The sequence below is a fragment of the Battus philenor genome, unplaced genomic scaffold, assembly GCF_028537555.1.
Source record: "Battus philenor isolate CCGP_79_NKW_IND1 unplaced genomic scaffold, ilBatPhil1.0.hap1 SCAF_3, whole genome shotgun sequence".
NCBI lineage: Eukaryota > Metazoa > Arthropoda > Insecta > Lepidoptera > Papilionidae > Battus > Battus philenor.
In genome coordinates, this window is record NW_027181693.1 from 4,762,709 (window position 1) to 4,785,000 (window position 22,292).

The 22,292-nt window shown below is 36.1% G+C and overlaps 1 protein-coding gene across 1 annotated transcript; it reads left to right on the forward strand.

Annotated features, from left to right (window-relative positions):
• The first annotated feature begins 794 nt into the window (after positions 1–794).
• On the forward strand, positions 795–21,536 carry Pask (PAS kinase). The gene is made up of 22 exons (XM_068770374.1): positions 795–922; positions 1,120–1,222; positions 1,291–1,376; positions 1,493–1,644; positions 1,888–2,033; positions 2,224–2,397; positions 2,479–2,598; positions 3,074–3,257; positions 4,292–4,419; positions 4,570–4,798; positions 6,048–6,776; positions 6,845–6,994; positions 8,129–8,274; positions 9,223–9,334; positions 9,859–10,034; positions 10,722–10,862; positions 16,267–16,466; positions 16,995–17,128; positions 17,627–17,764; positions 18,808–18,903; positions 19,088–19,239; positions 19,801–21,536. Exons 1-22 carry the CDS (start codon positions 891–893, stop codon positions 19,951–19,953), a joined length of 3,681 nt encoding a protein of 1,226 aa, XP_068626475.1. The 5' UTR covers positions 795–890; the 3' UTR covers positions 19,954–21,536.
• Positions 21,537–22,292: the final 756 nt, after the last annotated feature.

A 22,292-nucleotide genomic window follows, 5' to 3' on the forward strand; every position in this document is an offset into this window, starting at 1 on the left:
TGGCTGCTGGGTTTCCCCCCTGGCCCGGTTCGCCCCTCCTTAGTTAACCTGCAACTTCCAGACTCCTCCGGAGGTTCCATATTAATACCAGGCTTAGTGTGGACGTCCAGTCAACATGGGCCACTCAGCAACAGGACTCCCGACCTCAAACCATCCTCCATACCCGACCTCCGAGTAGCCGGATTACAGGAGACGCCACGCTCCCAGTCGAACAACAATGTGAAATTTTATTATACAATCTTGTCAAGAGGTTGGACATTCAAATTTAACTTAAATTAAAAATAAAATAAAACAACATTTTTCTTATTTTAATACAATCAAATATTAAAAAATAAGTTATTAATCTTAAATCAATATTAAGAAATTATGTATAAATAATAAAATATTAATTTATTAATATTTTAATTTTTATGGTACACTGAAATTTAATTAGCGCCATCTATAAGCTATCTAAAATACAACTTGCCTCATCTATCTGTACAGACTGGTATCCGCAAGCGAGTGACGTTGCACTCATTTTGGTCTAAAATATTGCACCAGAAATTCAATGAAACGTTTTTTTTACAATAGTTATAGCAAAACTACCAAAAGATGGCAATAAAAAAAATTATATTTTTGTGTAATATATAGATGGTAATTCCTGTATAAGTTTCATGTTAAATATTAAATTGATATACGTTATGTAAAAATAAAAATTTTATAAATCTTATTATCTTCATATTTTATTCAGATAACAAAATCATTTATGATTGCACATCTACGATATGTCAAGACCGTTGCCGGTTAACTATCACTTGTTTGAAAATTGAACAAAGGAAAAAATTATTAAACTTTTATGCATTAGTCAGAGAATTGGCTCAATCATACCATCGCATTGATCTTATCAAGTAATGGATCCTTCTGCAGTAATCAATCGCAATAGGTAAATTATAATATTAAAATTTAACAAAGTCGTCTCGGATATTTTGAACTTGCGCGCTGTAATGTATTGATTTTTGCACCAAAATAACTTCGTAACATGTAAATAAATCATAAAGGTTGTGTCCGACAGATCGTATGTGTTTTACCGGCAAAAATTAATAGCAAGCAAATTATTCAATCGACTATTGTATCATTTAGAATTTCAGAAGCTTATACACCAACTGTGACTCCGGTGAAACCGAGACTCGGTAGATTCTTTGATATTTACTCGCCCGAACACCTAAATTTAACGCCGAGGCCAGTAAGTGTTTTGACACTATTTTTTTTTTCAAATTATCGTTCATTTTTTAATATTACGAAACATTACAGAAAGCACGTTTGGGTTTTGTTGAAGTAACTCAAAAAAACAATTTTCATACGCCTGATAAACTATTAAAACATGACTACAAATGCAGGTAAGACTTAAACATTACTTAATAACAATTATTGACTTTCATTTAAATGCACTTTATTTCTGTTCACGTATATTATGTGAAGTTACAATGGATTATGTTTTCTTCTTCATTTTAAGAACTGTTAAGGCTCAGCATAAACTACATGATGCTTGGAATAACTCATTTGAAGGCAATCAAAGTTTCCCTCGTCTAAGACGTAAAGTTCATCCTCTTAAGATGGATTTAGAAACTCCAACCAAACTTAAACAAACAACGGACTTAGTAAGAGGTAAAGTCTATTTATTTATTTTATTATTATTTAAGAAGTGTGTATAGTTTAACTTAGATAACTATTTTGTCTTGAATTATTAAATTTTCCTATTTTATTATACATTGTTCTAGATATTTCTTTGATATTTGTACACATAATCATATTAAATTTCTTTTGTGAAAAAAGTACAATAATGAATGGTTTGAGCAACTACAAAACTGTAGTTTATTAATTAATAATCATTATTTTTATTAACTTTAGTTGATGGCCCAAATGGACTTCGTTTCAATACTTCTATAACAGTGGGGGAAGTTGGTGTATCACCAGCACAGTCGCAAACTGAAAGATTGCAGCAAACAATCAATCCAAGCAAAGCTGTCTTCACTATAGAACAAAGTACATTTAAGGTAGTTGTGTAAACTGGTGTTAACTTTATGTTGCTGATAATTAAATTTAAATTGTGTTTGTTTATTTTATATTATGTATTTGCTAAATTTTAATTTGATTGAGGCATTTTAAATATCAAAAAGAGGATATTAATGTTATTTTTGTAAACTATTTAATTAAAAAAGTAAGAGAATTTTTCATCTCTTTCAGATTCTTATAGTAAACAGCAAAGCTAGCTCTCTCCTTGGTTATTCATCAGGTGAATTATGTGGTTTACGTTTCTCTGACCTACTCTATAATAGAAGCTGCAAAACATTTAGCCTGCATGAACAAGAGGATGGTGACACTTCTGAGGATGGAACTATTGTCCTTCTCAGTGGAAAGGTCTGTATAGTTTGTTTTACTTCAACTTGAGAGTGAATATAACTAGTGATAATGTAAATTGCAACTTTCTCAATTCCTCAGGTAGTAGAACTACTTACAAAAGATGGTTCATCCGTGCAAGTATCTCTATGGATAAGACAATTAGACAATGATGGGCCCTGCTTAGTGGTTGCAGAACCTGTTAGCTGCAAAAATGTTGTTGTAAGTATGTTATAATATTATTAAATTAATGTTTATATGAGTTAATAGTGTGGGTTTATATTTTTTATTATATATGTTTTATTTTGAGCAATATGCTCTGCTACAAGACTCAATAATCTCCTTGAATTTATGATATACAGCATTGTTGGTAGTTTGTTATAAAATTGTATGCCTAATAATGATTGAGACTCTTTGAAGCCTAATACAAGATTCAAGTTTGTATGTTTACCTTGTCTTTAAAGTTTTTTGGAAACCACTCAAAATTAGAAACAGGCAACTCAACTTTGGTGTTTTCATGCATTGCTTGTATGATTACCTATTTCAACATCATCATTTTAGCAGTAAGACATCCACTGTTTTACATACAGATATATACCTACCTTTATCATATATATTCATAAAAAATTAAATTAAACTATCATTTGTTATACTTTTCATCATTACTTTTTTGTTCAAATTATATCATATTTTTCAGTTGACAGTTGATGCAGAAACTGGGATCATAGTGTCATGTGATGGTGGTGATGCCGCTCTGTTATTCCAAGCAGACTCTGCAGATAAATTAATTGGACTACCCATCTCTTCGCTAATTCCTTCAATTCAATTGCCTTCACCTGATATACCTATTCAAAAGAATATATCTAAACAAAAAGCCACAGGTAATTTTGTGTATAGGCTTATATATATTTTAGTGATTATTTGTTTACTATTTTATTTCCAAGCTTGCATTCCTACATAATTTAATCATATGTTTAGACACAATAAAATACAAGGCAACATACAGATAAACAAGGTATGCAGTAAGTCAAATTTAGTCCAAGCAACCAACACCTATATAAATGTATGTATAGGCCTATATAATGTATAGGGAACAGCTGGATATGTCTGGAAGAGTATAGTTATGAGAATCTACAATTAAAATAAAATTATGATATATTTATAATTCTATAACCTGAGCCAAACATTTTTAAAATCGAAAAACTATTTTTTCAAATTACAATAAAAACCAAACTTTTGTAAAGGCATTTTTTTAGAAGTAGCTATTGTTGTTAAGATAGTTATAAAATCAACAGACGGCTTATTAAACAATAATGCGCAAGCTAAGCAAGAAATTATGCCTATTTCCTAGACTTCCCTTAGTCGAATATGTCTGCAAGACTATGTACACATCTGACGTCCCTTCCAAGAAACATAACAATATGAGGGAATTCTGATAGTAATAGTGTCAGTTTAGGCTTAGACTGAAAAGTAATCGCTGCTCACCAGAGTCCCAAATCAACTCTTAATAAATTTAACAATACAACAAGAAATATATTCTTTTATAACTTTTTTTATAAAGAAGTCAGATTCTTAAAACGACTAGATATTATTGATGAATAAGTATTATTGATGAATATGTTTAATCTTTCACCTTTGGCAAAAAATAGTATTTTGTATAACATAACTATTACATAACAATTATATAAATGTACCCAAAAGTTGCTTATTATTTAATTTTCTACATTTAAACAACTTACATTATATAAAGAAGCTTCTCTGCTAAGAGTTCTTTTTTAAAACAGTGTAGATTTCAAGTTAAGCCATGTACTTATTTTTATAAACATCATTAAATGTTTTGTATTTATGTTGAAAAAAAATAGTAATTGTATGGTTTGTGTGCCACAACTTACTTATTTTGTAACTTCATTTTCAGGTAGAACATTAGACGGTGGTTCCTTCCCGCTGTGCCTCTGGATATCAAAAACAAGTAATGTTGAATATTCTCCATGGACTGGAATCAAATCTAACAAGGAGAGATCTGTATATATTGTTAATGTTAGGGTATGTAATAACATTTATAATCTTTATTTAATTAACAAGTATAATTATTTTGGTTTATTTGTTCTTTAGTGCTGATTTACATCCATTTTTAATACTTTAAGTAAGGCAACAAAATGTGTTAAATTTATGCTAATAAAAAATTAATTACAGGTGACATTTAACGTAAGCGGACTGCTCGTTGTCGACGAGGCGGGCATCATAACAGCGTGCAACCAGCACTTCGCTATGCTGACATTCGGCAAGTCACACTCAGAAGTAATCGGCCACCACATCAATGACGTCATACCTAACTTCTGTCGAGAGTCGGACATGGTGAAAGTGTCGGACAGGAACCGTAACATGACTTTGTCGCCTGTTAACAATGACAGCAACGCTTCAGGTTTGTAGAACAATTATAATGAATATTTCCCATCATATGGTACATTTGACCCCCGTTATTGGGGACATCTCGTAATCCCTATCATCTTTTAGGACAAGGTTTGATATTCTTTAATGATTTTCTTCACTTTCTTTTCCTTATATTTCTGTACTCTTCTATCATACTTCGTATAATCTATTTTTCCTTTTCTTTCGTTCTACAATTTTCTATCATTCTTTTTCATACTTAATTCCGTTCATTCATCTCCTGACTTTCTTCTCCTCGTTCCTCAAATATCACATTTCTTTACCTTAATATATATTTATTTTGTGTTATTTTACATTCTTATTAAATACACTAATTTGTTACGAATTGTCACAATCTATCAGTTTCCAATTTTCATTTTATTTACCTAACATTATTTTGGGTTTTACTATTTATTTCTTTTTCTTTTAATTGTATTAGTTTAGCCAGAGTAGTATAGGTTGTCCACACACAAGGTGAACAGACAACCTTCTTAATCATTGGATTACACTGGGTGCAGGCTGCTTGCAAACAATCCTATTTGATATTTATGGGGGAAGCCTATTCCCATCTGATGCCCTGTTGTTACATTAATGATGATTTTTATTTGTACTGTTTGATTTACTTATTTTTTTGACACTTTTTTGTACACCATAGACAAATAAATAGAGGGGAAAAAAGAAACAATTCATATGGTACAAGAGGCAGCCTTATCGCTCGAGGTGATCTTTACCAAACAACTTTTGGATGGAGATGAAAGACATGAAATGTTTTGCATTTTGATTTTGTCTATAATTAATTGTGTAACAAATGTGTATTCTTTATATTATTATTGTAAAATTAAATAACTATTGACATACCTAATGACCATAGTTAATATAAGATGATAAAAATTAATTCACAATATTTGTTAAATTATATTTATACAGGAATAGTTTCGACTTAACTAGAAACATTAAGTGTTGATACAATTTTATGCAACAATATGATATACAGTAATATGCTTATGATGCTTCAATTACATAAATTAAAAACATTACTTCTTTCTCAAGCCTTTATACAAGCGAGTGTAGTTTGTCGTCCAACTGTCCCATTTGCAACTGAAAAGTTTTTCTGAACAAAATAAGTAGTCAAAATATCTCAACTGTAGGTTATACATTCGCATATTGAATTATTAATAATATGTCATAGTTTAGCTTATCTATATAACATATAGCATATAAAATTATAATTTTTTTTTTCGCAGCTTCTGACACCGATGAGTCCTGTGAAGCTTTTAATGGCAGTCAAAAATCTGCCTGCATATCTCTTAACGTCCATCCATCTATACAATCTATATCAACAACAAGAGAAAAATCTTCAAGCGCATTGTGTCTCGATAAATCATGCAGCCTTGTCACCCACACACCCACGCCCACACAGGATATGGTCTCAAGTATCAGCACAACAGAACAAAGAAACGACACATCAGCACTCCCTGACGTGACCTCTGGAATGTCAGGAATATCCATAGATGACGAGAACTATTGTCACAGCAGTATCTCTAAGTCCCGTTCAGAGAATATACTTCGTTCAGAGCAGAGTAGTAACCAAAGCAAACAAGCACAATCTAAAGTCACGGAGAAGAGTGACTCTATTTACTACACGTCTCAGCATTCACAGGAAGTTACTCCCACAGGAAATACGCCTAGAGTTCGTGTGAACGATCCATCACTACGACTCTCTTTCGACTCTAGCAAATACAAGTCACTGAAAGTAAACCAGACAAAAGAAGACAAGAGTAGTATATCTTTAGACTTTTGTGACTCAAATGAAACGAGTGCTGATTTCCTCACGCCCATTAATGAAATGCCTCCACCTGGATGCGAGATTGAAGACCTACCCAAACATAATGGAAACGACAGCGTAGATAGCTTGAGTAACGATATAGATTTGGAGACTCAAACGGAATCCGCACCCAGGAAGAAACTGGACGGTATGAATTTGTTTTAATTTACCTAAAACATCTAATTTCTTTATTTTTTTAATGTTTATATTTTGCAGGCGAACCTCCGGAGACACCGTGCGTCGCAAAGAGGTTGCTAAGAAGCAAAGTGACGACTTCAACGCCTCAGCAGACACGCAAATCGGCGCCCGAGTACGGCGACGGAGCTTATCGCGGCCTTGTACTTCATAAAGACGGCACTGAATTAAGTAAATATAACTTAAATTTCCATATCGTATCTCCGTTAAAAACTAAATAAAAATAATGTATTACAAAAAACTATTTAAGAAATAATCATAGTGATGAAAGTAATGTTGATCCAAATGTGCAGATGGCAGACCTTTAATTTTAGATACGCATTTCTTAATTCCAATCTTTCGTAATAATATTTCTTAGATCTCTATGATTCCTCTTTTAATAATAATTGAGTTATTTTAACAGTATTTTCATACAAAAATCTTGCATTAATATGGCATATATAAGTGAATTTCTATTATATAGTGGGAGAACCCGTGAACTGTCTACCTGACCGTATCATCTCTAGGTGATGGCCGACTATGAAGTTAGATTCATAGAGGTTCTTTGGTAGGTAGCGTAAATACTAAAGCTACTGTTAAAACTGTTTTGCTACTGAAGAAGTATCTAATACTAATCCAAGAAATATGTAAAATACAGCTTTTATAATACAGAGCGCAAACTCGTTGCCGGATACCCCCAAAATTGTTATATATTCTGAAATTGTAATTCATTACTACGTTAAAAGCGATATTTACAGCTTTTATAAAATATAGGTCTGGTGCACGCGAGCTTTTACGTTACAAAAAGTAGTATTTGCAATTGAGTTACTTCCAACCAAACGGTCATCCAAATTACTACGGACGTTCAAAGTTATGAGGTATATATGATATATATTAGAGGATAACAAAAATCTGAATATGTTGTCGACGAAATAAAATCGGATATAGCAGAAGATACACATTGTATTTTGAACTTACATGTATTACGTCGCTTATGGTGGGCCAAGAATCAAGATCACCGACGTAGCTCGAAGAATTTCTTGGCTGAAGCAGCAGTGGGCGGGGCACAACGTGCAATCGATGGCAATTGGGGTCAAAAGGCTATTGAGTGGTGACCACAAGCCGGTAGACGCAGCGTAGTTAGACCCTCACTAGGTAGACCGACACTTTCAATTAAGGTCGCCAGAAATTGCTGTAATCGGTCATGGTGGCGATCTTTGATCTATGTCTTGCACTGGGCATCTATAGACTAAAGAGAATAAAATACACTCATATTATAGGCTTAAATGAAAGTAAATGCCTTGATATCTATATAATTATTTTCAGATGTTTTATATACGGTGTCGACTATGCAACTGGCGACAGGCAGCCGCGTGCGCTGCGTGTGGCTTGGGGTGCAGCTGGAGGACGCGCCACGACATACCACGCTCGCGTCCAGCGTCGCCTCCACAGCGGATAACTCGCTTGTTCTGGTCAGTTGCATGATTCTGTGTTTGCTATACTGCGTTATTATAAACTTTTATAAGCAAATGAAAGGCAAAGGTGACTTGGTTTCGAATGGATGTTAACAATTTATTTACATTTTACTGTACACCATAGAAAATGACTAAAATATAAAAAAAAATTATATAGAGGATACAAGAGTTGGTCTCATCTCTGAAGACAATCTCTGCCAGACCAACTTTAGGATGAAGGTGAGAGTCATGAAGTAGAGGACAGTTCAGGGTGTACATACTAACAAAAACATACATATGTAAAAATACTTATATATACATATGTACACATATACATATATTTAGGTGGAAAAGGTACTACATAAATACGAATAAATAACAAATGCTAGACAGTACCCTATTGTAGAGGCCAAGGAAGTGCTCTTTTACCAATTTTTAAAATGTTGACAGCGATTTAGCGCATCTTATTGGTTCTGGTAGCTCGTTCTATATATAACCTGATAGCGACAACAGTGAAAGACGTTAATATGTACTTCTATAAGTATAAACATCAGTGCTACTTTTTCAAAAACTCCACACGTATAACTTATTTTTTATTACAGTTTCTGGATTTTTACATTAAAAGAAACAAAGTTACCCTACCAATTTCTCTGTTTCAGCTTTGATCGCTTAGAGAAATTCAAGAATTAACTAGATAAGAGTCAATGATTCCGCAACATAGATATCAGTAAAACAAAGCTTTCAAGATAATGCTATGTCCTGCGCATTACAAAGTATTGTACTATGGAAACTAGATACTTTACGAAATAAAATCCAGCACATGCAACTGTGAGACATGACAGAGCATTTCAATAGCTTAGTACTTTTACTTGATATCTGGCGAGAGCTCTTTAATTATTTTTTATATGATACTATAAGAAAGTGATTATCAGCTATATTTTTACCAATTTTACCAATACCTTACAGGGCAATAAGTCTGCCGGGAGTCGACCGCAGTCAATGTCTTTAATGAGCCAGTGCGGCGAGGAACAAGTTGCCGGCGAATACAGTAAACATTATGTCACTTTGAAACAAATTGGTAAGTTATAATTTGTCAACTTTAAAGATTAAAAATCTAATCCAACAAAATCTTTTATTAAAAAATCCTATTATAGTGTAAAGAATTTTTGAATAATAATACTTTAGAATTTATTGCAGTTGTAAGCTATCATATGAAGGATCTCTCTTCTCTTCTCAGATTAGGGTATGTTGGGAACTCTCATAGGTTTGACTGATGCCATTATAGGAAAACTCAATTTGATTCTATTATATATCAAATTGAACTCCTATAGCATTCTTCTCACAAACGATCACTTTAAATGATTCTAAGCAGATAATGATGTAGATAAATAATTTAGATTAAACCGCTGTAATGCTCCTTAAAAGTATTAACCACTTCACTGGTGAGGTATGAGTCACGGTGGCGGACCGACGAAACGTTTCTACTGATATTTTCTCTCACCTCACCGCGCTTACATGAGGCGTGGTAGAGCGTTTTATTAACACTTTTAAAAAAAAGTTTCCCACATTAATTATTGTTTGCAATTTATCTGTTATAAACAGGAAAAGGAGCTTACGGGTGTGTCAAGATGGCGTATCGAAGATCAGACCGCCTTCTTACTGTTGCCAAGTTCATACTGAAGGAGAAGGTCGGCGCTCAATTCTGGGTAGATGGACCGGACGGCAAAAAAGTACCTCTGGAATTAAGTCTCCTGATGACTTTGAAGCATCCTAATATTGTAAGTTATTAAAAATAATACATAAATTAAACACATTAGTGTGTACAGATAAACTAACTCTGAATTTACTAAATTACTGCCGTATAATATTTTAGTTGTAAAGATATGTAAGATTCTCGTGTCATGGTGTGCGTGATTTAATTCCTCCGAAACGGCTCGACCAATTTTTGTGAATCTTAGCGTGCAAATCGGCCAGGATAGAGAATCAGACGTCATTTTTCATCCCCCTATATGTTAAGGGTGATCCACCCTAAAATAATTTTTATTTTTAGACAAACATTTTTATTTATAGTTTATCACACAGCTTAAAAAAATACATACAACCCTAAATTTTCACCCCTCTACGATCAACCCTTATTTTTTATTTGTTAATTAAAAACTTTATTTTTTTTTGCAAAACAACGTTTGCGGAATCAGCTGGTAAAGATATAGAAAGATAAAGAAAGTCGTAAATTAACAATATTTATTTTAATAAATGTTGTCAATCTATATTTATATAGTTTTCGACATGTGAACTAATTTGTCACGATATCTCTGGAACCATGAAGCTTATAAAATTTGGTAGGAATATTCTTTTCGCCTAGACGTCAATTTCAAATTCAAACTGCGTGATTGGTAGAGGGGCATTCCTTAAGTTCACAAAGTGAGCGAACTGCTGTTAAAACTTTGCTGCACAAAACATTTCAGGTTAGCGTTGTAGACGTTTTTGAGAACGATAAGTACTTTCAAATGGTAATGGAGAAGCATGGTGCAGGCATGGACCTTTTTGAATTCATCGAACGCAGGCCCAGACTGGACGAGCCTCTCATAAGTTACATCTTTAGACAGGTAATGTTAAATTTATAATTTTTATTAGCCTATTTGCATCAACATAGCTTAAATGTAATTGGTATTAATTTATTCCTACGCCATTACGTTGAAAGTACATACTATTGATATAAGAAATTTGTAAAAAAAAAAAAACATTTACTAATCAAAGATCGAATAATAGGTTGCAGTAGCCTAATTTTAATTTTACTTAATAATTTGTACAGGCAACATCAATAATTATTAGATATATTAACAACAAAAGTAATTCTTTATAAAGTCACTATAGTACAGACTGTAATTTGACCTCCTACTCGCTAAAGCAAGTGGTGATAGATATCCATCTTACTTGCACATTTTCATTGCCGAATTTTTTTATACAAAAGTGTTTTCCATAATAAGCCAATGCCACAATTATTATTTATAGTAAACCATTGATCAATCTAAATGTTTTAATTTTATTAAAGTTATGAAATTTGTTTCTACTATAAAATACACTGTGGTGTGGAAACACGTTTATTTAATTATTAAAACAATTTGTGCGCGGAAAATGAATAATTCGCCTACGCGCGGTTGCGCATCGAACCATGGCTCAAATCCGACTCACTGGAACTCCAACGGCCGCGGGCGCACGTGCTGCGCGTCTTGGCTACCTGCCAAGAGCAAGCAAGAGCGCGTATCGTGCACGCCGTGCGAGTGAGCGAGACGAGTGGGCGAGACAAACAAAAGGTTGAGCGTTGTGACGACGTCCGCGGGAACTTTCACATCTGGCGGCTTTTTTATATAGCAATATTATTACATACTCCCCCTTTTGACCAGGACCAGTGACCTCACAACTGGTCAAACCGACACAAGCTTTCGCGGTCGGCCGCGAGGACGTTTTGGAGCCACAGGCTCAGGAATCTCAGTGCATTCACCCTCTCGCGAATGATAGCGTCTTAAGTCAGAGACATGATACTTCCCAAAGGTAATGTCGGACTTATCAGGAAACGCTAACAGGTACGTAGTTGGGCTAACTTTCTTCTGAACGACGTAAGGCCCGTCTCGTTTAGGTACGAACTTAGCGCTGACTCCTTTTGCAGAGTTGCTGAGAACGTGCGTTTTCATCAATACGAGGTCGCCGACGTCGAGACTGTCACTTTTACGAGTTTTATCTTTAACAGCTTTGCGGAGGTCTTGTTGGTGTTCAATACTTTCTTTGCTGGACTGGAGAGTATCTGCGAGTCTTAGCAGATAAGGTGTGATTTGCGGCACGTAGTTCTCCGCTTCGACAACTGCACGCAAGTCCGTCTGAGCTGCAATTGGTGAGCGAAGTTCGCGAGCAAAAGTCAGGTATGCAGGAGTCTGTTGGGTTGCTTTTGTCAACGATGTGTTTAAAGCGAAACGAATAAATGGCAGAGCTTCAGGCCATTTTTGATGGTGATTTTCCACGAGGATAGCCATTTGCACCTTAAGGTCCCTGTTCTTCCTCTCCACAGGATTCGCTTCTGGATGATACAGGGGCACCAGATTCTGCTTAACACCCAAACCAAACATAGCTTTCTGCATAACATCGGCGACGAATTGGACACCATTGTCAGAAATTAATCGCCTAGGAACACCAAAACGAAGGAAAACCTCCTCTATCAAGATCTTAGCACAAGCTTCAGCAGTAGCTTCAGTAAGCGCAAACAGCTCTACCCACTTACTGGTGGTGTCTTCGACGATAAGGACCCAACGTTCACCCTTGGGACCCTTAGGAAGTGGACCGAACAAATCTACTGCTACAACTTCGAAGCGCTGTGCGGGTACTGGAGTCTGCAACAAGCCTGAAGGCTTCTCATTCGAAGGCTTGTAACGCTGACATTCAGTACAAGAATTGAGATACTCCGCTACAAAACGACGCATTCCAGGAAAATAGAACCGCTGGGAAATACGATGCAAAGTCCTATCAACACCACCGTGACCAGCTGTTGCAGCGTCGTGACATTCAACCATAACTTGTTTCCGACGGTTGACTGGTACAACAAGCTGCGGTTCTTCCGTTTCTGCTTCTGTATATCGATAAAGTATCCCCTTTGACATATGATAACCTCTATCTGTCCACCTACCAATCTCCACTTCTTCCTTTCCCTCCAGGCCCAGGATAATCTTCGCGATTTCAGGATCTGCGAGCTGATCTTCACGAAGAGCGGTTGCCTCCCATCGTGGCGTTTCAACCACCACCGTACAGACGCCACAAGTATCTCGAGCCTCCTCAACGCATGGCGGTCGACTGAGCGAATCTGCGATGACGTTTGCCTTTCCTGGGGTGTAGTCCACTTGGAGATCGAAAGACTGCAACTTCATAGCCCAACGGATCAATCTACCTGCAGGAGACTTCAAGGTTAGTAACCACTTCAGGGGCTGGTGGTCGCTGGCGACGCGCACGGGATGACCATCGATGTAGCCGCGGAACTTCTCGACTGCCCACACAACTGCAAGAGCTTCGCGCTCGGTAGTTGAGTAGTTTCGTTCCGCCGAAGTCAGAAGGCGGCTGGCGTACGCGATCGGACGCTCCTCGCGCGGCGACTCCCCCTGCAAGAGAGCTGCACCTAAAGCATAGCTACTCGAGTCAGTTCTAAGCACAAAAGGAAGACTATAATCTGGCTGGATGAGGATGGGAGGAGAGGTAAGTAATTTCTTAAGTTCCAAGAACGCGGCGACTTGAGCTTCGCCCCACAACCACGACTGATCTTTCTTCGTCAGCATAGTCAACGGTTGCGCAACCTTTGCGAAGTTCGGCACGAACTTGCGGAACCACGAGCACGTCTGTAAGAAGGATTTCAAGTGCTTTACATTCGTCGGCTCGTTCATATCGACGATGGCGCTGATTTTGTCAGGGTCCGGCGATAGCCCTTGAGACGAAATCACGTGACCTAGATACTTAACACTTTCTCTAGCAAACACGCATTTAGCTCGATTGGCGCACAGGCTGAAGACACGAAGGCGATCGAAAACAGCTCGAAGATCCTGTAGATGCTGAGCAAAGTTTTCAGAGATCACGATGAGGTCATCTATGTAACCTAAAATAGTCACGCCTTGCAAAGCAGACCCCGAACGAAACCTGTCAATCAGGCGCTGGAACGTCGCTGGAGCGTTGCGCAAGCCAAAAGGCATACGCTTGAATCTGAAAACGCCAAATGGTGACACGAAGGCGGTCTTGTCGCGATCCTCTTCCTTGACAGCAACCTGCCAGTAACCTGCCTTGAGGTCGATGGTGCTCATGAAACAGCTTTTGCCAGTATACTGCAGTAGATCGTCGATCACCGGAAGCGGATAGGAGTCAACCTTCGTGACGGAATTCAATTTGCGATAATCCACACAAAATCTGTAGGACCCATCCTTTTTAGGTACCAACAGCGCTGGTGCTGCCCACGGAGACTCACACTCTTCGATGACACCCTCCGTCAGCATTTTATTAATTTCAGCCTCCATAACTTCTTTTTTCGCAGGCGTCAGGCGGTACGGCGGGACGGCGATCGGCGGGTGGGTGCCGGTGTCAATGCGGTGTTCAGCGAACGACGTCGGTCCTCCCCCTTCTCGGAAAATGTCCTCGTATTCCTGCAATGTCTGCGCAAGGCTTGCTCTTTCAGGTGGTGACAGCATCATACCCTCGTCCGAACGCAACATGTCGGCAGAGGCGCACCCGATGAAGTTACGTGATTTCTCACAACGCAAGGGGTGAATGACCTGAGGTTGATTAGCTGTGAACCACGTCTCATTAAAAATATCAATAACCAAACCAGCTTTACGTATAAAATCAATGCCTAGCAATGTTTCATTGTTAACTGCATCTGGAAAAATAATAAATGTGATAGGTATTGATGCGCCCGCGAGCATCACCACAACGTCCACCAGTCTGACTGTCACGTCACGCACTACACCGTCAGCAAGTTTTACAGTCATGACGCTACTACGCATCGGCTGCCCTAACTTAAGCAACAAGGAGTACAGCGTGGATCCGGCAACGCTACGTTTAGCCGCCGTGTCTAATAGACCGGTACCGCGATAGCCAAAAATCTCTATGTCCAAAATTGGACGGCCTTTGGTACAAACATCCGGACGCAAGCGCTCGTTACGCGAGTTATCCACTGACCGCGCATCAGGCACATCATATACATTACAATTACAAACAGAATTTAAAAAAACAGTATTACAATCAAAAGAAACATGGGCTTGACATTGCGATGCCTCGGTTTTGGAATATAAATGCCTATTTGTTGACATAAAATCGCATGCAAAGAACGAATCCTTAGTGTCCGTATTTTTTGTATTACAGTTTACACAATTAGCACGAATAACACCTTTCGTACCACAACCGTAACACGAAACTGTATGCGGATCACTTTTAGATCTAAGCCTTGAGCACTCATCGCGATTATGTCCACTCTTCTTGCAATAAACACAAAACCGTTTACCTCGATTTGGCGCATTCGCTGCGCTTACCACAGCAGGTACAGCGGCGGCGGCGGCGGCGGCGTTGCACATCGCACGCGCGCGCGAGCCCCTACTTCCTGCTCGCTGATCGCTTTGTACACTTTCTCGTGTTAATTTGAAACGAGCCGTGCAACCGGCGAAGTTTCCCGACGGAGACGGATGAGCCGAAGACGACGATGGCGATGGTGATGGCGAGGGCGCTCCTGTGGTGAAGGCCGGCGATCGCAGCAAAAGACTCTCGATTAGCTGGCGGTTTGACTCCGCTTGAGCCTTGGCGAACGCCGCCATGAACGACGATAGCTGCCCCTCGGTCATGAACCTGTCCGAGTCCTCATCCTCGACGTTGTTACGGACGCCTGGAGCCTTGCGACGCGGCATCGCAAACAACAGATGCAAACCACTGACGAAATTCACTCCGATAACGCACAATTGTTAAATTTTCGATGGGATTCTTCTACGACGCTAAGATGGCGAACGGTTGAGTACGCGATTTCGTCGATAATTAGCGCGTAGGCCACGGGTTGGGAGCCAGTGTGATGTGGAAACACGTTTATTTAATTATTAAAACAATTTGTGCGCGGAAAATGAATAATTCGCCTACGCGCGGTTGCGCATCGAACCATGGCTCAAATCCGACTCACTGGAACTCCAACGGCCGCGGGCGCACGTGCTGCGCGTCTTGGCTACCTGCCAAGAGCAAGCAAGAGCGCGTATCGTGCACGCCGTGCGAGTGAGCGAGACGAGTGGGCGAGACAAACAAAAGGTTGAGCGTTGTGACGACGTCCGCGGGAACTTTCACATCTGGCGGCTTTTTTATATAGCAATATTATTACAACACAAAATATACGTATAATTTTAATAACATAATACCAAAAAGGGTTCTAATATCTAAAAAATGCTAATTAATACATATAATTCTCTGAAATATATAGAAAAATAATTTATGGCATTATGTTTAAAATTACAGATTGGACAAGCAGTGGAGTATTTACACTCGCTGAATATCTTGCACAGAGACATCAAGGATGAGAATGTAATCATTGATAACAAGTTCCATGTGAAATTGATTGACTTCGGCTCTGCCACGTTCATGAGCCCTGACACCTTGTTCTCGACCTTCTATGGGACAACTGAATACTGCAGCCCTGAAGTACTTGCGGGCAACAAGTATGAATATTTCATTTTTAATATACATTACTAAATTATATGAAAGTAAATATGATAGTTCTTAACCTGACAGCATGTATATTTTAAAATAACAATAATATTTTTATAATAAACAATGACAAGTTGAGATTCTATTAAGGTTGTTTAAAGACAATTGATGCAGACTGCTGCCAACCGACCTATTAAAAATCTATGTGAGGGTGGGCTTTGTCCACCAGTGAATGTCTTAAAACATTGTATAGACAAATGACTTAACTTTTCGTTGGTCAGGACGTGTACAACATGGTGCCTGTAAGTGTAGTGTAGTGAATCTTTTGAACAGATGTAAGAAATTTTATTGTTTATGATCCTGTAGTCTAAAGTATATCAAGAGCAAGCGATTTAAAACTGTATTTCTAAGTTAATTCGATACAATGTAGCCTAGTACTTCGTTTCGAGCATATTTAACCCGAAGCCACCTGGGTGTTGCAGATAGATATATCCATAGGCAGTTGACAGGTTAAGTGAAGTTTGTATTTACTTTTTCAGATATGCGGGACCTGAGTTAGAAATGTGGTCGATGGGGATAACATTGTATGTCCTGACGTTCTTCGTTAACCCATTCTCCGACATTGAAGACACTATACAGGGGCCTCTAGCATTACCTCAAATCGTTTCTGAAGGTATTTTATTTTTTTTGTAACTTAGTACAAAGAAGTATGTGTATTTTTGGATACATATTTGCTTAAAGTAATGTCTTATGAGATAATGGAAGCGGCTTCACCGATTTACTAATTGATAAATTTAAAAAATTAACTATTTTTGAGTCTCTGGGCACATGCGAAAATTTTTCGTCTCACTTGCACAAGAAGAGTTTCCAATTAGCATTCCTAGAATTATAAACTACAAATGCCCTTTCTTTTTATAAGTCAATCAAAAAGTATTTAAAATATAATTGGGTATATAGGAAATGAATTGTTTTGAATATTATTCATAAAAATATTTATTCTGAAAATGTATTTTTGTTCATAATTAACATTGCCTTACACAATATTTTACTTCCTTCCGTGATATTTATATAAATAAATTAACAATATTAACTCGAATAACTTACTTGTAAATGTAAATATACGTGTATAAATATGTTAAGCATAAAAAAGTTTAATAAATCGTTATTACAGATTTGGAACAACTTCTTCGATGGATGTTGTGCAAAGAGCCAGTACATAGATGCACCGTTACTCAATTAATGTCACACCCGTGGATAAAACAACCCGTTGCCATTGCCAACTACGTTTTTCACGAAATCGTCGACTGCGGTAAGTGAAGAACCAAATTAAACGAGCTCTCTAAACATATAATATTTGTATAATTGATTTTGTTGTTATTTACAAAAATGTATAGAAAAAGAAAAAAAAACATTATTTTAGTTCACAAGGCCCAATGTCAAGTTAGAAAACCCGTTTTAATGCACGAAATAATCTGATTTTTGTCGCATTTCTTTTAATAGTTCCGAGCTGTTAATAGCATGCAATAAATACGGCATAGATATTAAAGAGAGGATTACTAGTTAACACTTTCCGTGCCACGGCAAGTTTGTAAGATTTTCCATTCATGCCGCGTGGGTCACATACGACCTACACTTTAAAAATTAAAAAGAGTCCTTTAAGACATGCTTTACATTTCATCAATACTACAAAGCTAGCTATAATTAGCGGAAAATAGTTCTAAATTTTAATATTCATTACGTACGCGCGAACGTGATGTGAAGTTATCTATATTTGACCCTACAATTCATTTTTGAGAATCCTTTTTTTTCTATGAGAACTGCAAATTGCCTGAAGGGAAAGTGCAGCGGGTTTCGTATACGTCCCACATGGCATGAAATGTGTTATTAGATGTTAGTGTTGTCAGGTAGTAATAGATGGCTCTGGATCATTATTGCACTGGGTTATTTTTCGTCTTATATACTCATTATTCGCACTGTCGATTCGATCAATTCCAAACCAATAAGTACATGGCTTAGTGGTTCCAATAGAGGTTCCAGAGGGAGCCCTTGAGTCAAGGTTGGTAATACGAAGTTTAAACTAATCACCGTCAATGATCTGACCCCTCAAGCTCAAAGAATCTATAAATGGTCATTAGGCAATGGTGTACATCCTGTAAAAAAAAAACTGAGTGTTGTCATTGTAACCGTAAGCAGAATTCTTACTAATGTTAATGATGCTGTTATATCATTTTCTGTTTATTTTAATTTTTAAGTTACACCCGGAGAATACATGGTGACATAAAGCAAAATAAAAAATGTAACAACATCCTTTAGTTTACATATTATTATACAAGTATAATTTTAAATTTTCAGATCGGCATGAAGCAAACCCAGAAATGTATTTTAGTGGAAGTCTTGGGTCACCTAAAAGCGGTTCGCCCGTTTCATTAGCGGATCCTCACATTAAAGGTAATTAAATTTATGAAATTCATTAAACCACAGATCAAAAATGTTTGAAAATATATAATTGAAGCAATGATGTATGATAGGAATTTTTATATATTATTCATAATATATATGTATAAAACCAACATTAGTATTTTAGACCATTTAAATTTTAAGCAATTAATATGATTTGTTATTCATGTTCCAGAACGTTCTAATCCGTCGGAAATAGCAGTACGATCGGACATGAAGAACATGTCTCGTGAGGAACCGAAGCGCGGCTCGCTGGCGCTGCACGCACTCTCGACGGCCGACCGCGACGCGCACTCGGACAACTACAGCCTGCGTTCTTCTGCAGATGTGAGATATTCTATTACAATTCTGAATTTTGCTACGTATTACGGGGAGAAATATTTATTTCTTAACTTCGGAATGATACCGTTGAACCAAGCTTGATACAAAATATACTCAACTAAACACATCACAGTGCCCAGTGTCTATAAGCGACACTCATACACACAGGTTGTCACGCGGATGTCGTCTATAGAGGCATTGGTCATAGAAAAAAAGTTAAAGTAGTAAACAAAAACACTAGAAAGTCCTACCTGCGGGACTATATTACAGTGGTTCCTTAGTAAAAAAATTATTTTTTATTAGTATTAACTAAACACTTATATAAAAAATTAACATGTAAATACAAAAAATTAACAATGGATTATATTAAGCATATTTCCAAATTATAAAAAAAAAAATAAAAAAAATATCATTTGATTATAAAATTATGGGGAAAATTAAAAAAAATCCAATTGATTATGTGAGGGCTTTCAATGGATTTGTCAATGCTAAAGTGAGGTTACTTCTGAATATTAAGTTTATTCAATCATTGTTTAGTGTAGTCGTGAAAGTGAAATATTTTTTTAGATACTTGACATTTCGTCAAAGCCGGTGTCGGACGCGGCTCTTACGGACATCAGCTCTGACGCGACCGGGCACGCCGCCTGCGACATCGATTGCGACTGCGACCAGTACGACTGCGATAGCTGGGACGAGTGCGAGCAAGACAGCTTCTCGTAAGATAACGACGATACAAAAGAAGAGAAAATATTAAGAAGGTATCAAATTAAACATGTGATTATTAATTAATGTTGAAGAATTGGATTTGCTGAGACTGATTGGACTTATGAATTATTTATTTAATATTATTGCTTTAAATAATAATTGTACCGCGTCATACGTAATACGCGAATAATTTATGAAACATTTCACAATCGCTGAAATGCTTGTTCAATGTTGTATCAAATGTAATATTGTATACCTTGTCGTCACTTAACAAGTTATCTGTGTGTCGATATGACGCATTTGTCCACGCCTGTAAGTAGGATTGATAGAGTAGCGTAGATGATGTATGTGTGATAATCACAAAGCCAAATTGTTGATTAATGTATAATATATCTAGCAGTATTATATAGTAATCTGAAGGTGGTTACTGTTGTTGTTTGTTTCATATATGACTCACTTAACTCTTTTATGTTATTTTTAATTCTCCTAACATTGACTTTTGTAATATCGTCATTGGAACTTCTAAATGACATGTCCAGCACTAAAATTCAACTTTTCTAGCATCTGACCGAGTTTAAATTTAAATTCGAAAATGTACAATAATTATAAGAAACAATGTCTGAATGAAGTAAAAATTTATTTTAGATGTTTCAGTTAAGGATCATAAACTTTGTTATTAAAGAAAATAAAATACTTCTGATGAAATTACAAACGAAATGATGCCACCTTGTATTACATAGTACAGACTATACATGGTGGAAGATAATCTAGAACATTCCTAATTTTCCTTTAGTAACAGTTATTTTCTATCATATGATACATTTCTTGAAATCTGTGAAAGCTTCGCGCTCATAATAATAATTAAATGTAGATTTGAACAAAAAAAAGTTTTTAAAACGAATATATTTTTTAAAAAGCAATCAGTATTAATCATTCACAAGTAATTTAGAAAACAGCACTTGGCTAAGAAAAAAAATATCTCTATTTATTTATACAGTTAGACTAGTTAGAAACTTTTACCACTATTTTCAATATTTCTAATAATTAAGCTTAAGATAATGTTTATTCTGTGGTGTAGATGAGCTTCTTAGGTATAAATAATAGTGTTGCAAAATTTATGTAAACCAAAGTTTGAAAGGATGCTGGCAGTCTTTACAAATCGGGAACACTTGAATTGTATTAGGAATTGTTACAAATGTATAATCAGATTACATAAACAACATTGGTGGTTCACCTATTAGTAATAATTAACAAAAGGCTGACAATTGAGTATAACTATAGTAAATTAAACATTTCAGTCTCTTTGTTAGTTAGGCTACTGGGTGTTTTACTCCAGCCTACTATGTGGTCTTCCAACAGAGAGAGATGGTAAATGAAAGAGCGTTTTGTATTCTTATCAATTAATATGTCAGACTCAAGTGTTTACAATTATTTTAATATAAATTGCTTTACAGAAATTCAACAAACGAACTTGAGATTTTATCTGCATGTATTTAGATTTGTGTTAGAAAAATTAACAAAATATTTTTATTATTTAGAATGATAGATATCACAATACACAAAATAATTGTAACAAATCACATTGAAGATTTAAAGAAACTTGATTACAACCATTTCGTACTAATTATATATGATAAGGTAGGTGTTTCTTATTCTACTGCTGGTCCACATGTTATATATTCATGTACCAATAATTTAGTATGAGATGTAAGACATCATTCAAGGATATTTTGGATGAATAACATCTATAAGCAACTATAATTTTTCAAACATATTGCATTTTTACTAAAATTACAGTTTGTATAAAAATGTTCTACAAAAATTGTTCTGTTAAAATAATTTGTTATACCAATTCAAAGCTTTGACTTGCATGTAATAGTTTAAAATATCGTATATCAGAAAATAGTCCTTCTATAAATAAAAACAACGAGCCCTGCGCAATAATAGAAAGTAAAAAATATTCCTCAAGATTTTAAATAGTTTTAAAAGTCCTTCTCCGTAGTTGAACCATAGCCTAAAATGTTACATTTATTGAACTAAGCTATATTCCGAACTCTTATGATTAGGTTAATCGATTTGATAAGTATTAGGACAATACTTTTTCTTTCAATCGAAATAAAAATTATTACGCATGTACCTAAATGATGTATTTTCGTTAGTGTCTTCGAGTGGACGGATAGATATCATTGTATAAACAATAACATATCGGTAATCGGTGTCTATTATAAAAGTCAACATTTTAAAGTACCACAATGGAAGGAAGTTGTGTATGTTTCATCCTATTCGTTTGATTTTTGTTGCTTATATTTTTAAGACATTATCAATAAATTATAACTATTAAAGGCTTGTAATAT